General features: G+C 37.0%; 2 protein-coding genes across 2 annotated transcripts; one reads left to right on the top strand and one right to left on the bottom strand.

Annotated features, from left to right (window-relative positions):
- Positions 1–1,758: 1,758 nt before the first annotated feature.
- Positions 1,759–15,277, bottom strand: LOC124862510 (PRKCA-binding protein-like). The gene is made up of 13 exons (XM_047356466.1): positions 15,124–15,277; positions 14,650–14,718; positions 11,665–11,776; positions 9,959–10,087; positions 7,535–7,601; positions 7,343–7,432; positions 7,199–7,252; positions 5,739–5,801; positions 5,135–5,268; positions 4,880–4,972; positions 4,723–4,773; positions 2,423–2,567; positions 1,759–2,186 (listed from the first exon to the last, which is right to left on the bottom strand). Exons 2-13 carry the CDS (start codon positions 14,688–14,690, stop codon positions 1,939–1,941), a joined length of 1,227 nt encoding a protein of 408 aa, XP_047212422.1. The 5' UTR covers positions 14,691–14,718; positions 15,124–15,277; the 3' UTR covers positions 1,759–1,938.
- Positions 15,278–17,814: 2,537 nt separating this feature from the next.
- On the top strand, positions 17,815–19,327 carry LOC124863071 (galectin-1-like). Its single transcript, XM_047357324.1, is given in 4 exon segments — positions 17,815–17,820; positions 18,462–18,541; positions 18,742–18,913; positions 19,139–19,327. Coding segments are annotated over 4 exon segments (405 nt in total). The 3' UTR covers positions 19,286–19,327.
- The last annotated feature ends 1,419 nt before the right edge of the window (positions 19,328–20,746 follow it).

Below are 20,746 nucleotides of genomic sequence, written 5' to 3'. Positions count from 1 at the left end.
CGATTCCAGACCTTGGGGGACCTGCGGAAGCAGTGGACTGAGTCTGGAGTAGAAACATCCAGAGCCACCGTGCACAGGAGTGTGCAGGAAATGGGCTACAGGTGCCGCATTCCCCAGGTCAAGCCACTTTTGAACCAGAAACAGCAGCAGAAGCGCCTGACCTGGGCTACAGAGAAGCAGCACTGGACTGTTGCTCAGTGGTCCAAAGTACTTTTTTCAGATGAAAGCAAATTCTGCATGTCATTCGGAAATCAAGGTGCAAGAGTCTGGAGGAAGACTGGGGAGAAGGAAATGCCAAAATGCCAGAAGTCCAGTGTCAAGTACCCACAGTCAGTGATGGTCTGGGGTGCCGTGTCAGCTGCTGGTGTTGGTCCACTGTGTTTTATCAAGGGCAGGGTCAATGCAGCTAGCTATCAGGAGATTTTGGAGCACTTCATGCTTCCATCTGCTGAAAAGCTTTATGGAGATGAAGATTTCATTTTTCAGCACGACCTGGCACCTGCTCACAGTGCCAAAACCACTGGTAAATGGTTTACTGACCATGGTATCACTGTGCTCAATTGGCCTGCCAACTCTCCTGACCTGAACCCCATAGAGAATCTGTGGGATATTGTGAAGAGAACGTTGAGAGACTCAAGACCCAACACTCTGGATGAGCTGAAGGCTATCGAAGCATCCTGGGCCTCCATAAGACCTCAGCAGTGCCACAGGCTGATTGCCTCCATGCCACGCCGCATTGAAGCAGTCATTTCTGCCAAAGGATTCCCGACCAAGTATTGAGTGCATAACTGTACATGATTATTTGAAGGTTGACGTTTTTTGTATTAAAAACACTTTTCTTTTATTGGTCGGATGAAATATGCTAATTTTGTGAGATAGGAATTTTGGGTTTTCATGAGCTGTATGCCAAAATCATCCGTATTAAGACAATAAAAGACCTGAAATATTTCAGTTAGTGTGCAATGAATCTATAATATATGAATGTTAAATTTTCATCATGACATTATGGAAAATAATGAACTTTATCACAATATGCTAATATTTTGAGAAGGACCTGTATACTGGATCAGTTTTTCTTTCTTTTTTAGAATAAGTCTAACTTTTAAATATAATTTTAGAAAAAAAGAACATAATAAATAAAGTGGTAATGATATGATACACAGCATCACCGGGACTATCCAGTTTTACACTTATTTTAATGAAGTGCTAACAGCATAGTAAAGCTCTATGGGGTTGTATGTGCACTTGGTTTTTCAATGCAAGACAACCCTTTTGTTTTTAGTGTAAGGCTGGAATGCAAAAGCATAGTGTTATTTGCAATAAACTGAATATAAATAAAAATAGAATTTTTACTTCATTTTGCAGCTGCACTCTGTGGTAAATCAATACAATCTCCCCTAAAGACAAAGAATCTACATGTAACAGCCTCATTTAACAAGCTTTTTGATGTTGCAGGGGATTGTAACTTTCGTTCAAACACTGACATTTGTAAAGGATGGGATTTTTAAGCCGATACATTTTTCGTAAGAAAAAAATATAAGTTAGTTGAATAAGTTGCTGTTGCAAAGTGTGCAGCAAATAATAGAGGAAATAAGTTACAACATTCAGTTTCATATAGACTGACAAACACCAGAAACCCATGAAACTCTAAGATAGAGTAAAAAAGGCACACCATAAACTTAGTAATCCCACTATGAAGTAGTAAACACACCTCCAGAAATTTAAATAAAATCACCCAGTCATGAAGAAATATAAAAATGCAAGAGAATGGGTTTAAATAAATTGCTGAGTCAAACATTGACATAATAAAATACAGTAAAATTAACATAAAATCATATTCAGCTTTGTTATAACAGCACACATTTTTTCAGCTGCTATATTCCACTGCATAAAACAGAGTGTTCATGTTAAATGTACGTGCTTTTAAATCACAAACACTCATTCATCATCAATCAGTTTCTCCGTGCCGTTCTCTGCCTGCGTGCTCCCTCCCTCCTCTCCGCCTCCTCCGTCCTCCTCGTCCTCATCAGTGCACGACAGCGACTGGCTGCTGTAGTTGAGCATAGTGCGGGACAGGTCCACTTCAATGGGGAACACGTCCGCCTCCTTCAGGACGGCGTAGCAGTCGTCGTAGTAATGAGACATGCCTGAGACAAAGCGCTGCAGCTGGAACACAATGTCCTGAACTGTAGAGGCAGAGAAGTCAAATCTTTACTGGGTTGTGGCTACATGTCTGGGAGATGCTACTTAGGCTAAGGTTTGGGTCCAACTACTTCACTTTACATATTTTCATTAACAACTTCATACATTCCAACAACATCAGATCTCTGATTCACTACCACAAGACAGATGTTTATTTTTGCAACTTGCTTCTTTGTAATGTAATAAATAACCTGTATAAAACAGCTGAAGAAGAACAAACCATGTTTTTGATCCAACAACTCGATCTTCTCCAAAACATCCTTCCTCATCTTAGCAAAGCGGGCCCGAGCTTCCTGTCTACACCTTAGTACCAAACGGTACTCGTAGTTCCCGGTGCTCACGCGATACAAAGGTTCTCCCATGGCCTGTGGAAGATGTTCAACATGTTCATGTTAAAACAGCATATTAAAAAAAAGAGATTAAATTACAGATTTCAACCGTTCTTGTGTTTTTGTCACATTTAAAGCCTTCAGATCAAACAAATTCCAATCTCAGACAAAATAACCTGAGTAAATAAAAAAGCAGTTTTTTATGTTGTCAATAATTTGTTAAGGGAAGAAACTACCCCAACCCACCTGACCTTATGTGAGAAAGTAATTGAACCGCTAATGTTTTGTGCCCCCTTATAGGAAACAACTACTATTAAGCTTCTGCAGTCAGTGGCAATGAGTCTGTAGAAGAATCATCGCTGTGCTGAATTGTTTTTAATCAACGGTGACCTGTTTAAAGGTCATGCCACTGCATCTCAATCGGTTCCGAGTCCAGACTTTAACTAAATCGCTGCAAAACCTTTTTGTTTTTTGTTTTGTTTTGTTTTTTTAGCAAAGATTGATGAACATTGTCCTTCAACAAGGCAGCTCCAGATCATCACACTACACCCACTACGTTTGACTGTAGGTATGATATTCTTCCTCTGAATTTCTACACCAGATGTTATGGGATACATACTATTCAAAAGGTACCATTTTCTCAGAAGACTTTGCCAAGAGATTCTGGACCGTCAAGATGTTCTTTGGCAAATGTGAGACGGATCTTTCGCTCTTGTAGTTCAGGAGTGGATTTGGCCTTGCATCTCTCTCATGGATGCCATTTTTGCCTGGTCTGCTCTTTATTGTTGAATCAAGAAGACACACCTTAGCTGAGATAAGTGAGGCCTGAGGAGCTTTAGATGTTGTTTTGGGTTTTTCTGTGACATCCTGGATGAGTTGTCGATGGACTTTTGGAGTAATTTTGGTAGCCCAGCCACTCCTTGGAAGGTCCACCACTGTTCCCTGTCTTGTCCATTTATGGATAATTGCTGTCACTCTGGTTCTCTGCAGCCTCAAAGCTTTAGAAAAGTCTTTGTAGCCTTTTCAGACTGATAGATTTAAATGACTGTTTCATGCCTGTTCTTGGATTTTTAGATTGGATGATGATATGTTGCTTTTTGACAACGTTTAGTCTACTTCAGGTAGTCCGACAGGTCCTATAGAAGTGATTTCTTGATTCTGCAGGTCTGGCAGTTATCAGCATTCCATGAAGCTGGTGCGATTGAACCAAAAATGTTGTTAATCACAGTAAATGTATGGCTTAACAAGGGGGCAGTCATACTTTTACACAGAACCAGGTTAGCTCAGGTAGTTTCATTCACTTTAGAAATGAAATCATTATTTAAAACTACTTTTTGCACTTCCTCAGATTATCTTTGCCTGGCACTAAAGTTAGTTTGATCTGAAACATACAAATGTTTTAAAAAAGAACAGAGGAAACCTGTATAATACAGAACAAAGGCAGAAAAACAAGATAGCTGTTTACACTGGAAACATTTATCATACAGTAAAAGCCATTAAGAACAAAAATGAATCTGATGAAATGAGTTGTTATAAACTGAATGCTAAAGGGTAAAGTACAGGTGGACACGGTCTTCTTTACATCTCGACACATTTACACAGTTTGCTTTGATAATCCAAAGCTCAGTGGATAAACTGTTCGCAGTAAAATGCAGGGTGTCTAACTGATGGTTGTGGTTACAGATTTTATGGTAATTATTATATGGAAAACATATAGGAAAACTCTGCTGAGGGACGGAGGTATCCTAAATTAATCTGGAAAATGTCAGAAGAAAACCTATGCAGTCTGGTAATAATATAATTATTATCAAAAAACGATTTGAATATAGTTAAACTAAGTGAATTGCACGTTAACAGCCTTAATTTATTGCTTTTGGACCAGAATAGAGCTGTCACTGGTGATTTTTAAATGTGAGCAAACAAATCATACATTTTATTCTAAAATAAAGAAAAATATCAAAAGCCTAAAATCATATGATAGTAAAACCCATAAAGCGCAGAGGATGGCTTGTTGACGAATGGACAATAATCCTGCATTAACTCCTGTTTAATTTGATGTTTATGAATTCAAACGTTACAAAAAGTGCATAAATCCAATTTATTTTTTTAACTTACTTACTTAATAAATCAGCAGTTTGGATACCTAATAAAGTATCAATGTAAAAGCTACTAAGGAGACAATAGTACTCACAATGCTGGTGTATTCTTCATCATCCATTTCCTTCACCTTCAGGCAGTATGACTGAAAAACATGAGAAGTTGCAGCAAACCCATCCAGCAGATCTAACGCTGATGATAATGAGTTGTGTCGTGTATGAAAGCAGAAAAACACGATGCCGTGTCCTCACCAGGTATTCAAACTTTACATCCAGGTACTTGCGGATGGTGAGCTTGGTGTCTGGTATGGCCTTATGGAGGTACGTGTTCAGATCATGGAGCATCTGAAAGTCAAGACACAAGGGTTAAGAAGGGGGACTAAAAATACAACACAATAGATGTTTGAATGCACATGAATTAATGGAATGCAAACAAAATAATTAGCTTTCTGTGCGTTTTCAGTGCTAGAAATCCATTCAGAATAAAACTATGCTTTCTGCACTTACAGGCTTGATGGTTTTTAACAGCTGAATTCCATATTTCTCGATGTTTCGATGAGCATCAGCAAACTTCACGAAAGCCTCGCTGGCAGCAGCCTGCGGCTCTCTCACACCGATGATAGAAAATACATCTCCGAACCCTGAAAAGGTCAGTAACAGCATGTCAGACACAGAAGATAAATGTAAAGATTTATATTAGGTAAAAAATGTTTATACAACAATAATTACATACAGATGCTAAAGGTTTTGCTCACTTTTTTATTTAGAATGAAAAGAGAATAAAAATATGTGCATAAATGTGGTTAGTCAGCTGATAAATTATATTAATTGCATTAATCTCCAACTAATGTGGGTGCAACTATGTAAGGCTTTGGCTGAGGATCTGATTTTACGCTAATTAATAGACTAAATACCATAAAAGTATAAAAAACAGCCAACACCAGGCATAGCTAATATGCCTTAGTCTCTAATCTGTTTGAAACTTTATATAAGACACAAAAATTGATATAAACTGACACACATTGTTTTGCTACGCAAAGTGAAGAAAAAAGTTATAGTTTAGCTTTATTGCTTCATTATGCCATTCAACTATTGGTTGATAGCAACAGACCTCTATGAGTTTGAGAAAGCTCAAAGAAAGCTCTGAGCAGCCGCTTTGTGTGCTCCATCAGTCCTGCAAGCACAAAAACACAATAATGACATTGAATTTGATTTAAATGACCTTGTATACACAGGTGTAACAGTACATGCATCCACCAAGACGCCATGGTACCAACGGCACTCACAGGAACATACAGCCAGCCAGTGAATGCTTCTCTCTCGTCCAGGAGAGCATGTGTACATGTGCTGTTATTGCTATTGCAAACACGTTTACATTTTATAATTTTAGGTGAAGGTCTTCAGTTTCATATTGGCTTAATCAGATAAACCTGGCGAGTGCTTGTTTGGACCTGCTTTTGCTTCAGAACAGCCCTGGTTCTTCATGCCGTTGATTCGACTAGTTGTCAGAAACATTGCTCACATTTTGCTCCATATTGAGCATCACATTGTAGCTGCAGACTGCTCAGCTGCCTTTTCATCATCCACATATCTGCTTCCACCACATCCTAAAGATGCACCACTGGATTGAGATCTGGTCACCTTGGAGACCACTGGAGTACAGTAAACTGGTCACGTTCAAGAAACCAGTTTGTAATTTTGTGAGCTCAGGAAGCAGTCTTTATTCAAGTAGTGAATAAAAGCCTCCGTTTTTTTTTTTTACTGACAGAAGTAGCACTCGGTGTGGTCGTCTGCTGCTGTAGCCCATGTGCTTCTAGGTTTGATGTGTTGTGCTTTCAGAGTTGGTATTCTCCATACCTTGTTTGTAACAACTGGTTATTGAGCCTTTCTATCAGGCTGACCCCTGAGTGGGTTGTGTGTGAAATCCCCGTAAATCAACGGTTTCTGAAATACTCAAACCAGTCTGTCAGGCCCCAACAGCCATGTTAAGCTCAAAGTCACTTCAATCCCCTTTCTCCACCATTCAGATGCTCAGTTTGAACTTCAACAAGTGATCTTCGCCACGTCTAGTTGCATTAATGCATCAGGTTTGTGCCACGTGATTGGCTGATTCACTCTTCGTGGCAACAAGAAATTGACCAGGTGTAACTAATCAAGTGGCCGTTGAGTCAATTTAACATAAAATTAAAACAAATTAATTGAAACAAGCTGTCATTTTGTACATTTTACTATTTTTAAATTTATGTTTATATAAAAAAAATTTGTGTTAAAGTGAATTTACCAGGAAACCAAACTAGCTTGTTATACAGAGCTTTTGCTGTAGGAACCCCTCTGAGCTGGGATAGTTTGTCTCTTTGGGTTTCTGATTGGGTTATTTGCTCCATGAACCCACACTGAACAGAATCCTCAAAACCAAAGTTCGTACCAAACAGTAACCTATTTATACTGTTACACCACTAATATATATATGTGATCATATTTGTTAACATAGTTACCAAGCGTATTTGATTTTCTAAGACTAGATTAGGGAGCAACCTCTTCGTTCAAAGGAAAACGTTTTGGTCTCTTTACCTTTGTAAAGCTCCGCTGTTTTCTCCAGCTCTTCCAGTCTTTTCACCAGGCCGTCTACAAAGACAAGTGTGCTAATAAAAGGACTTCCACAGTAATTAAGCTGTAGTAAATTTACATTTGAATTAAAAAAAAACACACTCTTACCATTGCATAGAATAGCTCTGCTGAGTCCAAGAGCATCTGCGGTACCAGAGCTCATGTTCTCCACCAGACGATGTTTTACTTTTTTTAACACTGAAACATAATAAAATAGGATTGAAAGGGATGCTTTCAAACCAACAACAGCTCCAGCTTAAACGTGACTAAATGCATGCATGTGATGAGTGAAGAACCGACCGATATCTAAAGATTTTCCTTGTTTTGGGTCGGCCTGCAGCTTGTTGTAGTGAATTACTGCCTCTCCCTGGGAACACATAAACAGATATATCAGAAGGCAAAAAATACAGCTGATGCTAAAACGACACTGAATCTTTCATTTATGCTGCTTTATAGAAAATAGAAGACAGTCGTTTATTTTAGTATTAGAGGCTAAATGCATAATAGGGAGAAAATGGTGACATTAAAGTGCAATATGGGCCTTAAAAAGTAACGGCAGCACAGTTTAATCCTTTAATTCCTCCACTGCAGCCGGTTTTTATCCCAGGACGCAGGAAGTCGTGGAATGTTTCTGTGTGAACAAAGTCAAAAACAACACTCTGCATTGGTGACGTTTCGCCACAAGCTTCCTATTATCCTGAACTCATTCAAACAGCTTAGCAAGCAAGTTAAACCCCTCTTCTCTTCTAGCCAAAGTTGAGCTCTGGACTCATGCTCTGACTGCGACAGGACAAAAACGTTAGTTATCTTTGTTTGCTTTGTGGGCATCAATTTCTGTTTGGGTTTTTAAACTCTGTATTCTGAGTAATATTTATTAAGTTTAGTTGTTATAACTTCACCCCGTTGGACATTTAAAAACTAAGGATTGGTGTAAACATTCTACAAAACACATCCTGATTTGCTTACAAGTCTGTTCAGTAGAAGGGTCTTTGTGTTATGATAAAATTTACATTAAAATTCAATAAACTCTCAGATATGCCTCAGTTGAACAAGGAATGCCATGCAGGTATTAATGATGTGCTGTAGCTGCAGATTCAAGGAAGTCGAAGCAAAACTTATGTTAAAACTCCTCTAAAAGAAAGGAAATACTAAAATGAATGTAAGTGATTAATTAAATAGGACATTTTCATTAGACTTTCTGTTATTTATTGCAGTTTTTCAGAAGGTAAGAATAAATTGTGGAATTAAAAAGATCAATTAGTTGTCCATATTGCATTTTTCTTGGTTTTTATGATAACTTTAACTTCCTGTAACTTATGAAAAACATTTTTTCCAGCTCTCCCAAGCATCAGCTGACATCAGCTTTGCAGGATGAATCAATGTTTCAGACAGAGAAAGGTCATTGGTCATATTTTACACATTTCATAAAGAAAGAAACACTCAATCTTAAACTGTTATATCATGCTGAAAAAATAAATATCTCCAAGCACAGATTTATTCAATGAAAAAAATGTTAATGTTCGGGTTGTATATTTACAAGCATGACGATGACTGCCATCTTCTCTGGTCCTCCACCTATAACTCAAGCCCATATTATCAGAGACTTCGGAAGATTAGTGGTTTTATTCCTGCAGTCATATTTATGTTTCCTGACATCTGCATCAAAGCAGAGTTGAAGGATAATTTTATTCAACATGATTCATTTTGAGTATTCAGTGACTCCTTTTCTTTTGTCACATGAAACCTTGTTTTCAGTGCTGTATTTTTTTTCTGAATTCAATTCCAGATTTTTTTTTTTACCAATTATCTCATAGCTCACTCACATAAATGCTTTCTCCTTTAATTTGTTTTAAATTTCTGTAATTGCTTATTTCCAATTTTGTAGTCTTTATTAAGTACAGCTTTTTGTTCTGATATTTTTTGCCTTTGATGCAGATACATGCATCTTTTTTACCTTTATTCCAGTCGACCTAAAACTGCAACATGTAACTAACCTAATTAGCCCAAAACAGACTGGTGAAAGCTCCACTTATAGGAGCTGTATGTTTGTTCCAGCCAATCATTCAGCTGCAACAGTTTATTAAAACCTGAAAGTGCCAGTTCTTCACTAATTGGTCACTGACCTAGAAAAAGTTTTAAACGTCAATTTTTTTTCTGGTTTGGTTTAATTAGGTTCAGGTATGAAATTTATATTTTTATCATAGCTGCTTTCACCTTTAAATAAATTCAAACAGCCACGCTAAAATGTTTCAAAGGTCGTAAATGCAGTGTTTTATATATTTTTTACTCAGGTTTCAACAAGCAGCATCATCTCCTGTGAAGCTTGAGGAGCTCTATTCTGAGTTATGGGAATGTGTCAAAAGTCTATTCACTGAATGTTTGATAATATGCTGCTCTTGGGCCAAAATTACATTTATTATAGAGATAAACTAACAGGGAACGATGAAGTATAATTCCACCCCTTTTGGCAACCATAATATGCATCTTGGTATAATTAGGGAGATCTTTGCTGAAAGAAAAGTTGTGGCTGACTGATTAAAAAGACAAAAATAATCCTTACAATACAGCCCTGTTGCATCAAAGTATAAGAAGGTTTATTTTAAACACGCATGTTTAAGAAATTGTATTTTTGGTACATGAAACCAACACTAAACTGTTTGTTCTCATACAGCTCAGTGCTCTGATTAACAAGAAGCTGCTTTTCCCTTCCCAGACCCCAATTACCTGGACAGCTTGGATCATCTTGGCCACCTCCACCTTTGTTTTTCCTTTCACCGTTTTCCCGTTCACACCTGTGATTTCATCACCTGCTGCCAGCGTCCCATCCAGAGCAGCTGGAGTGTTATCAAACACCTGGAAGACGAAAGCACCCACTATAACCGGTAACACTCAAATGAACTTTTACTGGCCCAGTTTCAACCAGATAAACTAGGAATGAAAATAAGGTACGGTGCCCTTACAGGTGTCTTCAGTTTCTCCTTTTTTGTTACAACATTTCAGACCAAACGCATTTTCAGATCAGACAAATACAACCGGAGAAAATTCAAAATGCAATTTTTAAATTATAATTTCATTAATTGGGGGAACAAAATTATCAAAACCAACCCAATGGGAAAAAGTAATCACCCCTTACTACCTGTGATTAATGACATTTTTTGTAAAGCTGAGTTTAATTTCTCTATCTACACCCACGCCTGACACAAAGAAGTCACTAAAATAGAACTTATCTGACGTTGCCTAAAAGATCTCAAAAAGGGCCGCATCATGACCCGACCTGAGGAACTTTAAAAACAGACAAGAAACAAAGTCACTGACATCTATGAGGTTTACAAAGCTATTTCTAAGGCTCTGGGGCTCCAGCGAACCACAGAGAGCCATTGTCCACAGATGGAAAAAACATGGTACAGTGGTAACCCTTCCAAGAAGTGTCCGACCTACCAAATTACTAAAAATACACATCAATGACTCATCCAGGAGCTCATAAAAGAACCCAGAACGACATCTAAAGCACTGCAGGCCTCAATGAAATAAGGTCATGATTAACAACAAGGAAGAGAATGGGTGAAAATGGCATCCATGAGAGAGTTCCAACGCCAAACCACTGCTGATGATACAAATGACACATCTGTCAAAAACACACTGATGAACCCCAAGACTTTTTGGAAAATATTCTTTGGATTGACGAGACAAAAGTACGCCCCACTTCACCTGGCATAAAACTAACAGCATTTCAGCAAAATCATTATGCCGACTGTGAAGCATGGTGGTGGTAGTGATCGTCTGCAGCTGCTTGCTTTGACCTGGACGACTTGCTGGAATCAATGAAACCATGGATACTGATCTGTAGCAGAGAATATTCCACCATCAGTTCGTGACCTTAGGCTCAAGCACACTAGGGTTAAAATCCAAATTACACCTGCATGTTGACCTCGGGACGGCCTAAAAAACAAGGTTTTGGATTGACCAAGTCAAAGTTGTGATCTGACTAAGATGCTGCAAAATAGCTTTATACTGGCTATAAACTCTCCAATGTGAATGAATAAAACAAAGAATGATTGGTCAAAGCCTTCTAAAAGACTCGTTACCAATTACTGCAAATGCTTGATGGCAGTTGTTGCTGGCCAGGGTGACACAACCAGTTACTAGGTTCAGCTTTTAAATATTTATTTAAAAACTCGTTTTCATATCCACTCAGGGTTTCTTTGTCTGATATAACAAATTATTAGATAATCTAAAACATTTAAGTGAGACAAGAAAAGAAAAATAAAGGTGTGAGGCGAAGCTTTAGACAGCTGTTGCAGTTGTAATTGTCGATTTGGGCCCCATGGTTCTGTTAATTAACAGCACTACATGTTTATTTGATAAAATATGAACTTTAGCAAAACAGGAAGTCAGATATGAACTATAGTTATCAGAGTTCATGTACCTACCTGGACAATATAGAGGCAAGGACAGTACTGAGCTCCACCACCAATGCTGATGCCGATAAGATTGTTAGCATCTTTCTTCAGAGTCACAGTGCCGGGTACCGTCGGTATCCCTCTGTAAGGAAAAGATTAATCAAATGTGTAATTGGGTTTAGCTGTTTTGGGGATATTTGGTATCAATAATGATACTGGATGCCGATTTCAGAAAATACATTTACAATATTTACTAATACTTTAGAGATGAACCAGCTTTTAATGGCCAACACAGGTTTCATTTTTCCTGCGAGCTCAGACCTGCCCATTCCAGATTTAGCCAGCTTTCTTTTTGATGACATTCAAACTCATTTGTGTAAACTTTGTTTTAAGAAAAATAAAGAGCAACAAGCTCCTGGGTAAATGTAAAGGTCTTGAATCTAACAGTAAAATGAAGTGAAAACAAGATGATTCCAATGTAGGCATAAAAGCAGGTGTCTCCAACCTGCATCTGATTTTTACTAACTCAAAACAAGTTGCATCAAAGATCATGTTTGTACATTTACAGACTGAAACAAAGTGGTGGTTTTCTGATATGATGCAAATAATGAACAGAGAAAAAAATAAAGGTTGATCAATGGACAATTGTTTGGCACATCCACAAAACTAAAATATTTTCCTAATGAAAATGGTTGAAAACCCCTGATTTAAATAAATGAGAGGCTCCTGCAGATCTTGGAGGCAGGTTCAGCTATTTGAATAAAGTGTTTAGAGCAGGGGCACATTTTAAAAAAGAAGAACGAAGGCCCTCAAATACTGGAAATGCTCATCTTCATTGTAATTTACAAACATACAGTCAGGTCTATAAAAATTGGGACATCGACTCAATTCTCATCTTTTTGGCACTATAAACCACCCCAACAGCTGCTCATTGGCAGCCACACAAGCCCATGTCATTACGTTGTTTCACCATGCTTTATTAATGAGGTGGCATGTTTCCACTCATGAACAGTTTTATTTCATTCTCGATACTCTTCTCTTCCCATCACTCTGGTACAAGTTGATCTTTGTCTCATCTGTCGATAGGATGTTGTTCCTAAATTGTGGAGGTTTTTTAGATGTTTTTTGGTAAACATTAATCTGGCCTTCCTGTTTTTGAGGCTCACCAATGGTTTACATCTTGTGCTGAATCCTCTGTATTCTCTTCTTCTGTTGATTGTTGCCTTTGATACACATACACCTACCACCTGGAGTGTTCTTGATCTGGCCTATTGTTGTGAAGTAGTTTTTCTTCACCATGGAAAAAATTATTTGTTCATCCATCATGTTTATCATCCATGGTGTTCTGGGTCTTTTGGTGTTGTTGAGCTCACCGGTGTCTTCTTTCTTTTTGATGATGTTCCAAACTGTTGATTTGGCCACGCCTAATATTTTTGCTCTCTCTGATGGGTTTGTTTTGATTTCTCAGCCTAATGATAGCTTGCTTCACTGGTGGTGATAGCTCTTTGGACCTCATATTGAGAATTAACAGCGACAGTATGAAAAATGCAAATATCACATTTGAAATGAACTCTGGACGTTTCATCAGCTCCTTATGAATTGGATATTGAGGGAAGAGCACATCGAACAGCTGAGCACCCAATTGTCCCATTACTTTTGGTCCCTTGAAAAGGGGGAGGCACACATTCAAACGATTGTAATTCCTACACCGTTCACCTGATTTGAATGTAAATACACTCAAATTAAAGCTGAAAGTCTGCAGTTTAAGCACATCTTGGTTGTTTCATTTCAAATCTATTGTGGTGGTTTTAAGAGCCAAAACGATGAGAAATGAGGCAATGTCCCAATGTTTATGGACCTGACTGTAACATTGGAAAAGTACAGTTCATCTATAGTGTCTTACGAAAATATTTACATCTTCTTAAATTTTTTCACATTGGTCCTTTTACAACAACAAGCTTCAATATATTTGTTTGTGGTTTTATGTGATAGACTCACATAAAGTAGTGGATACGGGTGGAAAATTACACAACTTAAAATGTTATTTAGGATTATTGTAGAAATAAAAAAATCTGAAAATTGTGACAGACAAATGTCTTCAGCCTTCCTGAGTTAATATTGCATAGAACCACCTTTTGGTTTTATGTCTCTAACAGCTTTACACATTTAGAGACTGAAATGTTTGCCTGTTTTTTAGCACAATAGTTTAAATTTAATCAGATTAACTGGAGAATGTCTGTAAACATACATTTTTAAGTATTGCCATAAGTCTTGCTATATTCTCAGTTGGATTTAGATCTGAGCTTTGACTGGACCATCCACACACATTAATATGCTCTGATCTAAACTATCCCATTTAGTTCTGGTTGTATGTTAGGGGACCTAAGCTCCTGGAAGGTAAACCTCTACACCAGTCTTAAGTCTCTAACAGGTTTTCCTTTCAGATTTTCCTGGATTTAGCCCCATCCATCTTTCTATCAACTCTAAGTACCTTCCCTATCCCTGCTGAGATGATACACAGAAAGATGCTGGTGCCACCTCCATGTTTCAGTGGAGATACAATGTGTTCAGAGTGATGAGCTTTATAGATTTTGTAGCCATATATGTCATTTAGCAAGTAGGCCAGGAAGTTTAATTTTGGTCTCATCTGGACAAATTGTGTCGCCTACATTGCTAGTGGCAAAATATAATTAGGACTACACAAAAGTGATCTCAACTTCATAAGGCGTTTGGTTTCACATAAATTTAATCATAGCAGCAGAGTGAATATATATTCAAGAGAGATGAATATATATTAATGACACATCAAATATTTATTTGTAGAAATCGTTGAAAACCATGTAGTCTTTAACTCCCACATCACTATTATGCATTACTTTGTCTTGCTATAACATAAAATCTCAACAAATACACTTAAGTTTGTGGTTCAAATGTGACAAAATACAGAAACGTCCAAGGGGTGTGAATACTTTTGCCAGGCTCAGATTATAAAACATTCAATCAAATCTGACTCACAGTTTGTCCTCCTCCAGCTCATAATCCATGTCTGTGAACATCGCAGGACAGTCCCAAAATAAAAGGTCCCTGTAAAAGAAGAACAATTTTATCTGTAATCTGTGCCTAAAAAGATTTATGATAAAAACAAGGTAAGCTGCATTTTCTTAACGTTATGATTACAGTAAAGGCTGCAGAAGCAGTCAGCGTTGTCGCTGATACGGTAATAACGGCGACACCATCAGGGCTGCAGAAACAGCTGCTAAGTCACAGTTCAAGCTACATTAGACAATTTCACCTGAGTAAATTACATAGTTAAAACTGAAGAGTTAGAATAATATTCAAGAAAAGAAACAAGGGAAATGTTTAACTGTAATAACGGATGTAAAGACAAAACATTGCAAGCTAACACTGCTTCATTGGCTGCCAGCTGGTTTAGCTTCAGGCAGGTGCATTGGAGATGCTCCCACCTTATAAACATTATTTTAAAAGTACCTTTAGCGGGTATAAAGCAGCTTCCTCATGAAGGAATATTCTTTCAAAATGAGCTTTTTATTGACAATTATATATACGCAAATGTAGTGACAGCCCCTGTTTACTTAATTTGTCACTTCCATCGACGTAGCGGAAACTGTTACCAGGAAGAAAGAGACCTCCGTTCTTCTTCTTGTATTATTTTTGGCAGTTGGCAAATAACGTAATGATGTGCATTACCGCCACCGACTGGTATGAAGTGTGGTTCTTCATGGTTTTAAATCTTATTTACTATTACAACAATCAAATTCTATTTATTAATTTAGTGCTTTTGAAAAATCTAATTATAATTTGAATATGTTTGCTCCCTAAACTTCTTTGCAAAGTATCTCTCAAAATAAAATTTTCTTTAATACCTACAAATTCTCTCCTTAAAATGGTTCTTTCTTGTTCATTTCTGACACTTCAATATTACATGTTCTATTGTTTCCTCCTCTCCACAATGATCACATTTTCCTGTATTATGTGTCTTTATCTTGAACAATGTAGAATTAAGTCCTGTATGTCCTAGTCTTAATCTTGTAATTAATCTTTCCTCTTTTCTACTCCTTCTTCTAGTTCTTACTTCTCCTACAATCTTGTTGATTTTGTAAAACCATCTTCCTTTCCTCTCTTCATCCCACCTTTTTTGCCACTCTTTCCTGATTCTCTGTTTAATTATATTTCTCGCCTCTGACCTACTAATATTAATTATAAAGCTAATGTTGTTTTGTGTTGCCTTCTTTGCTATCCTGTCCGCCATCTCATCCCTCCAACTCCTACATGTGCTGGTACCCATAAAGACACTAATATTAATCCCATTCTTTGTATTCTAAATAAAGTATGTTTTATTTCCAACAAAATGTCTGGTCTACCCACTGAATGATTATGTTTTAAACTTAATAATGCTGAACTTGAGTCTGAACAAATGATTGTTTTCAATGGTTTTATATCCTCCACCCACTGCACTGCTAACAATATGGCTAATAATTCTCCTGAATATACTGATAATCCATCTGTAATTCTTTTTCCTACTTTTATTTTAAATTCTGGTATTACAAATGCTACTCCTATTTTTTCATCTGTTTTTGATGCGTCTATGTAAATCTGAACATATTGATAGTAATTGTTTATATATTCTTGTATTATACTTGAATCTAATCTACATTTCGTATCCTTTTCCTTTTTCTTTTTCATCATATCCACCACTGCTTCTGGGACCTCCGTTCTTCTTCTTCTTCGTTTTTATTGGCGGTTGGCAAAAAAGAAGAGATTGACCTCTAGTGGCCATAAATAAAACATCACTTCTTCAAGGAAGTTGCGACAAATGAAAAAGAAAATAAACGAATAAACCACATGTTCGACATAATCCATCTAAAAATGAATGAATGAAGTCCATACTTATCAGCTAGAAAATGTATTTAAAACGTTTAGAAAGAAACTATTATTTTCACGTAAGATAACTTTAGTTTATCAATGCTTAAGTTTGTAAATATCATGTTCCAGGTGTAGCCTCCAGAATAACTACAGCAATACATATGAAACTTCTCTGATTATTATTCTATAAAGACAAAATAGGTTCATATTTATGTTATTCTAGTTTTTTTCAGCTTCTGAACACATATTGAATCAGTTAAAAATCTTCTAAAATTAAAATAAGACATTTATTTTGTTAGTTTCATTTATTTTGTTTATTTAAAAATGTGACATCTGTTACATACTTAAAAACCACATAGGTACAATGTGGTTTTTAAGTATCCTTAAAGCTTGTTACAAGATTTTTTTTATGTAAGTCAGTATCTTTAAAGTAACAATTAGCTGTAACTATATTTTGTTGTTTTTTTATGTGTGTGGAAGAAGCACAACAATATTAATTTAATTATCCAGGTTTTTTTCTACAAGAGAAAAACTGAATAAAATGCTTACAGCATGATTCAATCTTTGGGATTTTACTTTATCCTCTTGAAGAACCTTCTCAACTAAAAACAAAATCCGTCCCACCTTCAGAGATATCTAAACAGTCTCTATTATTCAATGCTTGTTTTGTGATAAAGTAGCCTCCTGATCTTAACTACAATTTAAATTCTTCAGCAGTGATTAAACAGAGGTGTAGGGCATTTAAACATATCATGTGGCTGTCATGATGGAGATAATCATGATGCTCATTCAGTAATACTGTTAATGTTGACAGGTCATGCGCTACTCTGCTTGTGTTATATACATATATAACATTCACATTTAAATCTCTTATCCTCCTTCTGTCACACAGGAAGAGACACACGGCGTACAAGGACTGTCTTTGCATTCAATATCTGGCCAGGGCTTCTTTTGTATAAATTACTGCATCAGTGTGGAGTGGCTTGGGGGTGAACAGCTTGTGTCTCTGCTGAGGTGTTCTGGAAGACCAAGTTCCTTTAATGGTGTCCTTCAAGTCGTCTTTATAGTTGGCTTTGGTGTCTCTGGTCTTCTTCTTGACAGTTCTCCATAGATTCTTTAAAGGGTTTAGGTTAGCCCAGTGAGTTGCTTAATCAAGCACAATGATGCTAGTCATTAAAAGCAAGAGTTGGTACTTTTGGTAGTGTGGGCAACTACCAAGTCCTGCTGAAAAATTAACTTCTTTACACAGCTTTTTAGCAGGGAGAAGAATGAAATGCTCTAAAGATTTCCCGGTAGATGGCTGTGCTGACTTTGGACCTGATAAAATACATTGGACCAACACCAGCAGAGGGCATAATTCCCCAAAGAATCAGTGACTTTGGAAACTTTAATTGGATCTTAAGAGTGTGTGGCGGTTCTTAAAGCACTAACTTCAGCAGCCTTGCATGCCTGATGAATTACCCCCTCTTGAATGGGCATCACAATTTTCTTAAGGTTGCAGTTATCCCTGTTGCTTGCCCATCTTTTTCTTCCACAAAACTTTCCATTAACATTCTTGGATACAGCAATGTGAACAGCCAGCTTCTTTAGCAATGACCTTTTGTGGCTTACCCTGTTTGCAGTGTGTCAATAATTGTTCCCTAACTGTCATGTCTGGAGTCTTCCTCACAATTTTGTAGGTAATAACATAACATATCTGCATTAAAAAAACATATTTTTTCATCTTGTGTAATTTTCAAACTTTCTGAGAAAAGAAATGCTTGATTCTCATTAGCTGTAGGCATCAGAATTAACAGAAATAAACACTTCAAAGATTTTACTGCTAATTATATCTATAAAATTAATTAGACGTTTCAAATTACTATTTATCATTTTCAATGATATTCAAATTTATTAAAATGTCTATTTGTATTATGTTTGTAACCCCAAATTGCTTTTCTCAGGAACTTGAACTGAAGAATGTGAACTTGAGACCTGGAGACAAACTGAAAGTAAAGGGGGAAATTTTGCATGATGCTGAGAGGTAAGACAAAAATATTATATTTATGCATATGCTGTAAGCTTGGATTTGACTTATTCCTGAATGTCCATGATTGAGAGAAAACACGGCTGATGCAAAAACATTAGTATGTCAAATCTATTTAATTGTATTTATTGATAAATGAGTGCTGCTCAGCTCAGAAAACTTGCTGTACGAACAAATCAGATTGATAATCCAAACAGGTTCCAGATTGACCTGGGTTTGAGCTGAGATGACCTGGCGTTGCACTTTAACCCCCGTTTCCACGATGATGCAGATGGAGTGGTCATAGTGTGCAACTCAAAGACAGCAGGTTGCTGGGGCGATGAAAAGAGGGAAATACACAACCCTCTGCAGAGGGGCAGTGATGTGAAGGTGAGGAAGTCTGGCTTTAGGACATCTGGTTTCAACAGCCAAAGATGGTTTTATTTGTTTTGAACCAGCAGGTCTTGGTTCATGTTTTTTATATGAAATAGTGGTCATTATAAGCACAGAGAAAATAATTTCCTTTCCTTCCAGTTGCAAAATGTAGCCATGTTGATTACTTTAATTGTGACTGATGTTTTTGTTGAACAATTAAAACTATACTTTCTGTTTTAGATCGTGTTGAAACTCTCTGGAGATGTGTTTGAGGTGGAACTTCCTGATGGACAGGAAATCCAGTTTCCTAATCGTGCAGATACGGATGTCGTCACCTATATCCGAGTGGCAGGGGATTTCAAACTTACAAGCTTCAAGATCTTCTGAAGCTTATAACACAAATTCATTGTTGTTTAAATAACCAGAATAAAAAATGAATCAAACCAATGTTGTTGGAAACACACTGTTACTGTACAAGGTAGCTCATGAATCTTGAAGTACCCTGTTGTGTATTGTGTTCAGATTAAATACATTTTGTTTTTTGACCACTAAAACTTTGAAATCTTAACCACAATTTGAGAATTAATTTGTATAACAAGAAAGCAAACTGAAAAAAATCAATCGATGAGAGGACAGCAGCACAAATTAAATAAAATTCCTTTTCCAAGAAAGTTGAAGAGTTGTATAAAACCTATTCAACCTATATGCAGTTGAATACACTCCAGAGACACAACATTTAATGTTTAAACTGATAAACTATGCTTTTATCATTTTGAAATTGATGCTTGCAACACATTCCAGAAAAGCTCACAGGTGAACAGGTTAACTGTATCAGATGAGTGTCATTATTAAGTATAATAGGAGCATCTTTGAAAGGCTCAGTTGTTCACAAGCAAGGATAGGATGAGGTTCACCACTTTGTGAACAACTACATGAGCAAATAGTTTAAGAGCAATGTTTCTAAACATAAAATTTCAAGGGATTTATGGATTTGATCATCTACAGTCCATAATATGATCAAAAGATTAAAAGAATCTGGAGAAATCTCTGCACGTAAGCAGCAAGGCCGAAAACCATCTTCAATGTCTGTGACCTTTAATCCCTCAGGAGACACTGCATCAAAAACCAACATCATTCTTTAACAGATTTTACCATGTGGGGTCGAGAACACTGGAAAACCATTGTCAGTTAACACAGTTCATTGCTACATCTAAAAGTGCAAGTTAAAACTCTACCATGCAAAGCAAAAGCCACATATCAACAACAACCAGAAAAATGCTGCAGGCTTCTCTGGACCTGAGCTCATCTGAGATGGGCTGATGCAAAATTGAAAAGTGTTCTGAGGTCTGACAAGTCCACATTTCAGATTGTTTGTAGAAATTATGGTCGTTGTGTCCTCCAGACCAAAGAGGAAAAGGACTAACGGGATTGCGATCAGCACAAAGTTCAAAAGCCAGCATCTGTGATGGTATGGGTTGTGTTAGTGTGTTGCGCCCTCTACTCCCGCAGTTTGGAAGAGGTATGTGGTCACTCTTGAGTCCAATGAAGAAGGTAGATGCAGCCAATGTCTTTATTCCATGTCGCTTTATTCAAAAGAGCAACCAAGCTTCTTCTGCGCAGGCGCAAAACGGTTCTGTCAAAAGCAATCGATCTGAGAATCACCAAACTGCAGGACTGCACATAATATCCATATTTATGCCGACAATGTTTTTAAATGCAACAATCATGACAAAAAAATAAGAATTATGAAATATAAATCATTTTAACTCTCAATCCACTGTGACTCTTGTTTTTAGCTTTATATAAATTCTAACATCAACCTTTTAACCTGTATATTTTAAACTGTGT

The sequence above is a fragment of the Girardinichthys multiradiatus genome, chromosome X (assembly GCF_021462225.1).
Source record: "Girardinichthys multiradiatus isolate DD_20200921_A chromosome X, DD_fGirMul_XY1, whole genome shotgun sequence".
NCBI lineage: Eukaryota > Metazoa > Chordata > Actinopteri > Cyprinodontiformes > Goodeidae > Girardinichthys > Girardinichthys multiradiatus.
Note: the sequence above shows the minus strand (reverse complement) of the source record. Positions and strands in the feature narration are given on the sequence as shown.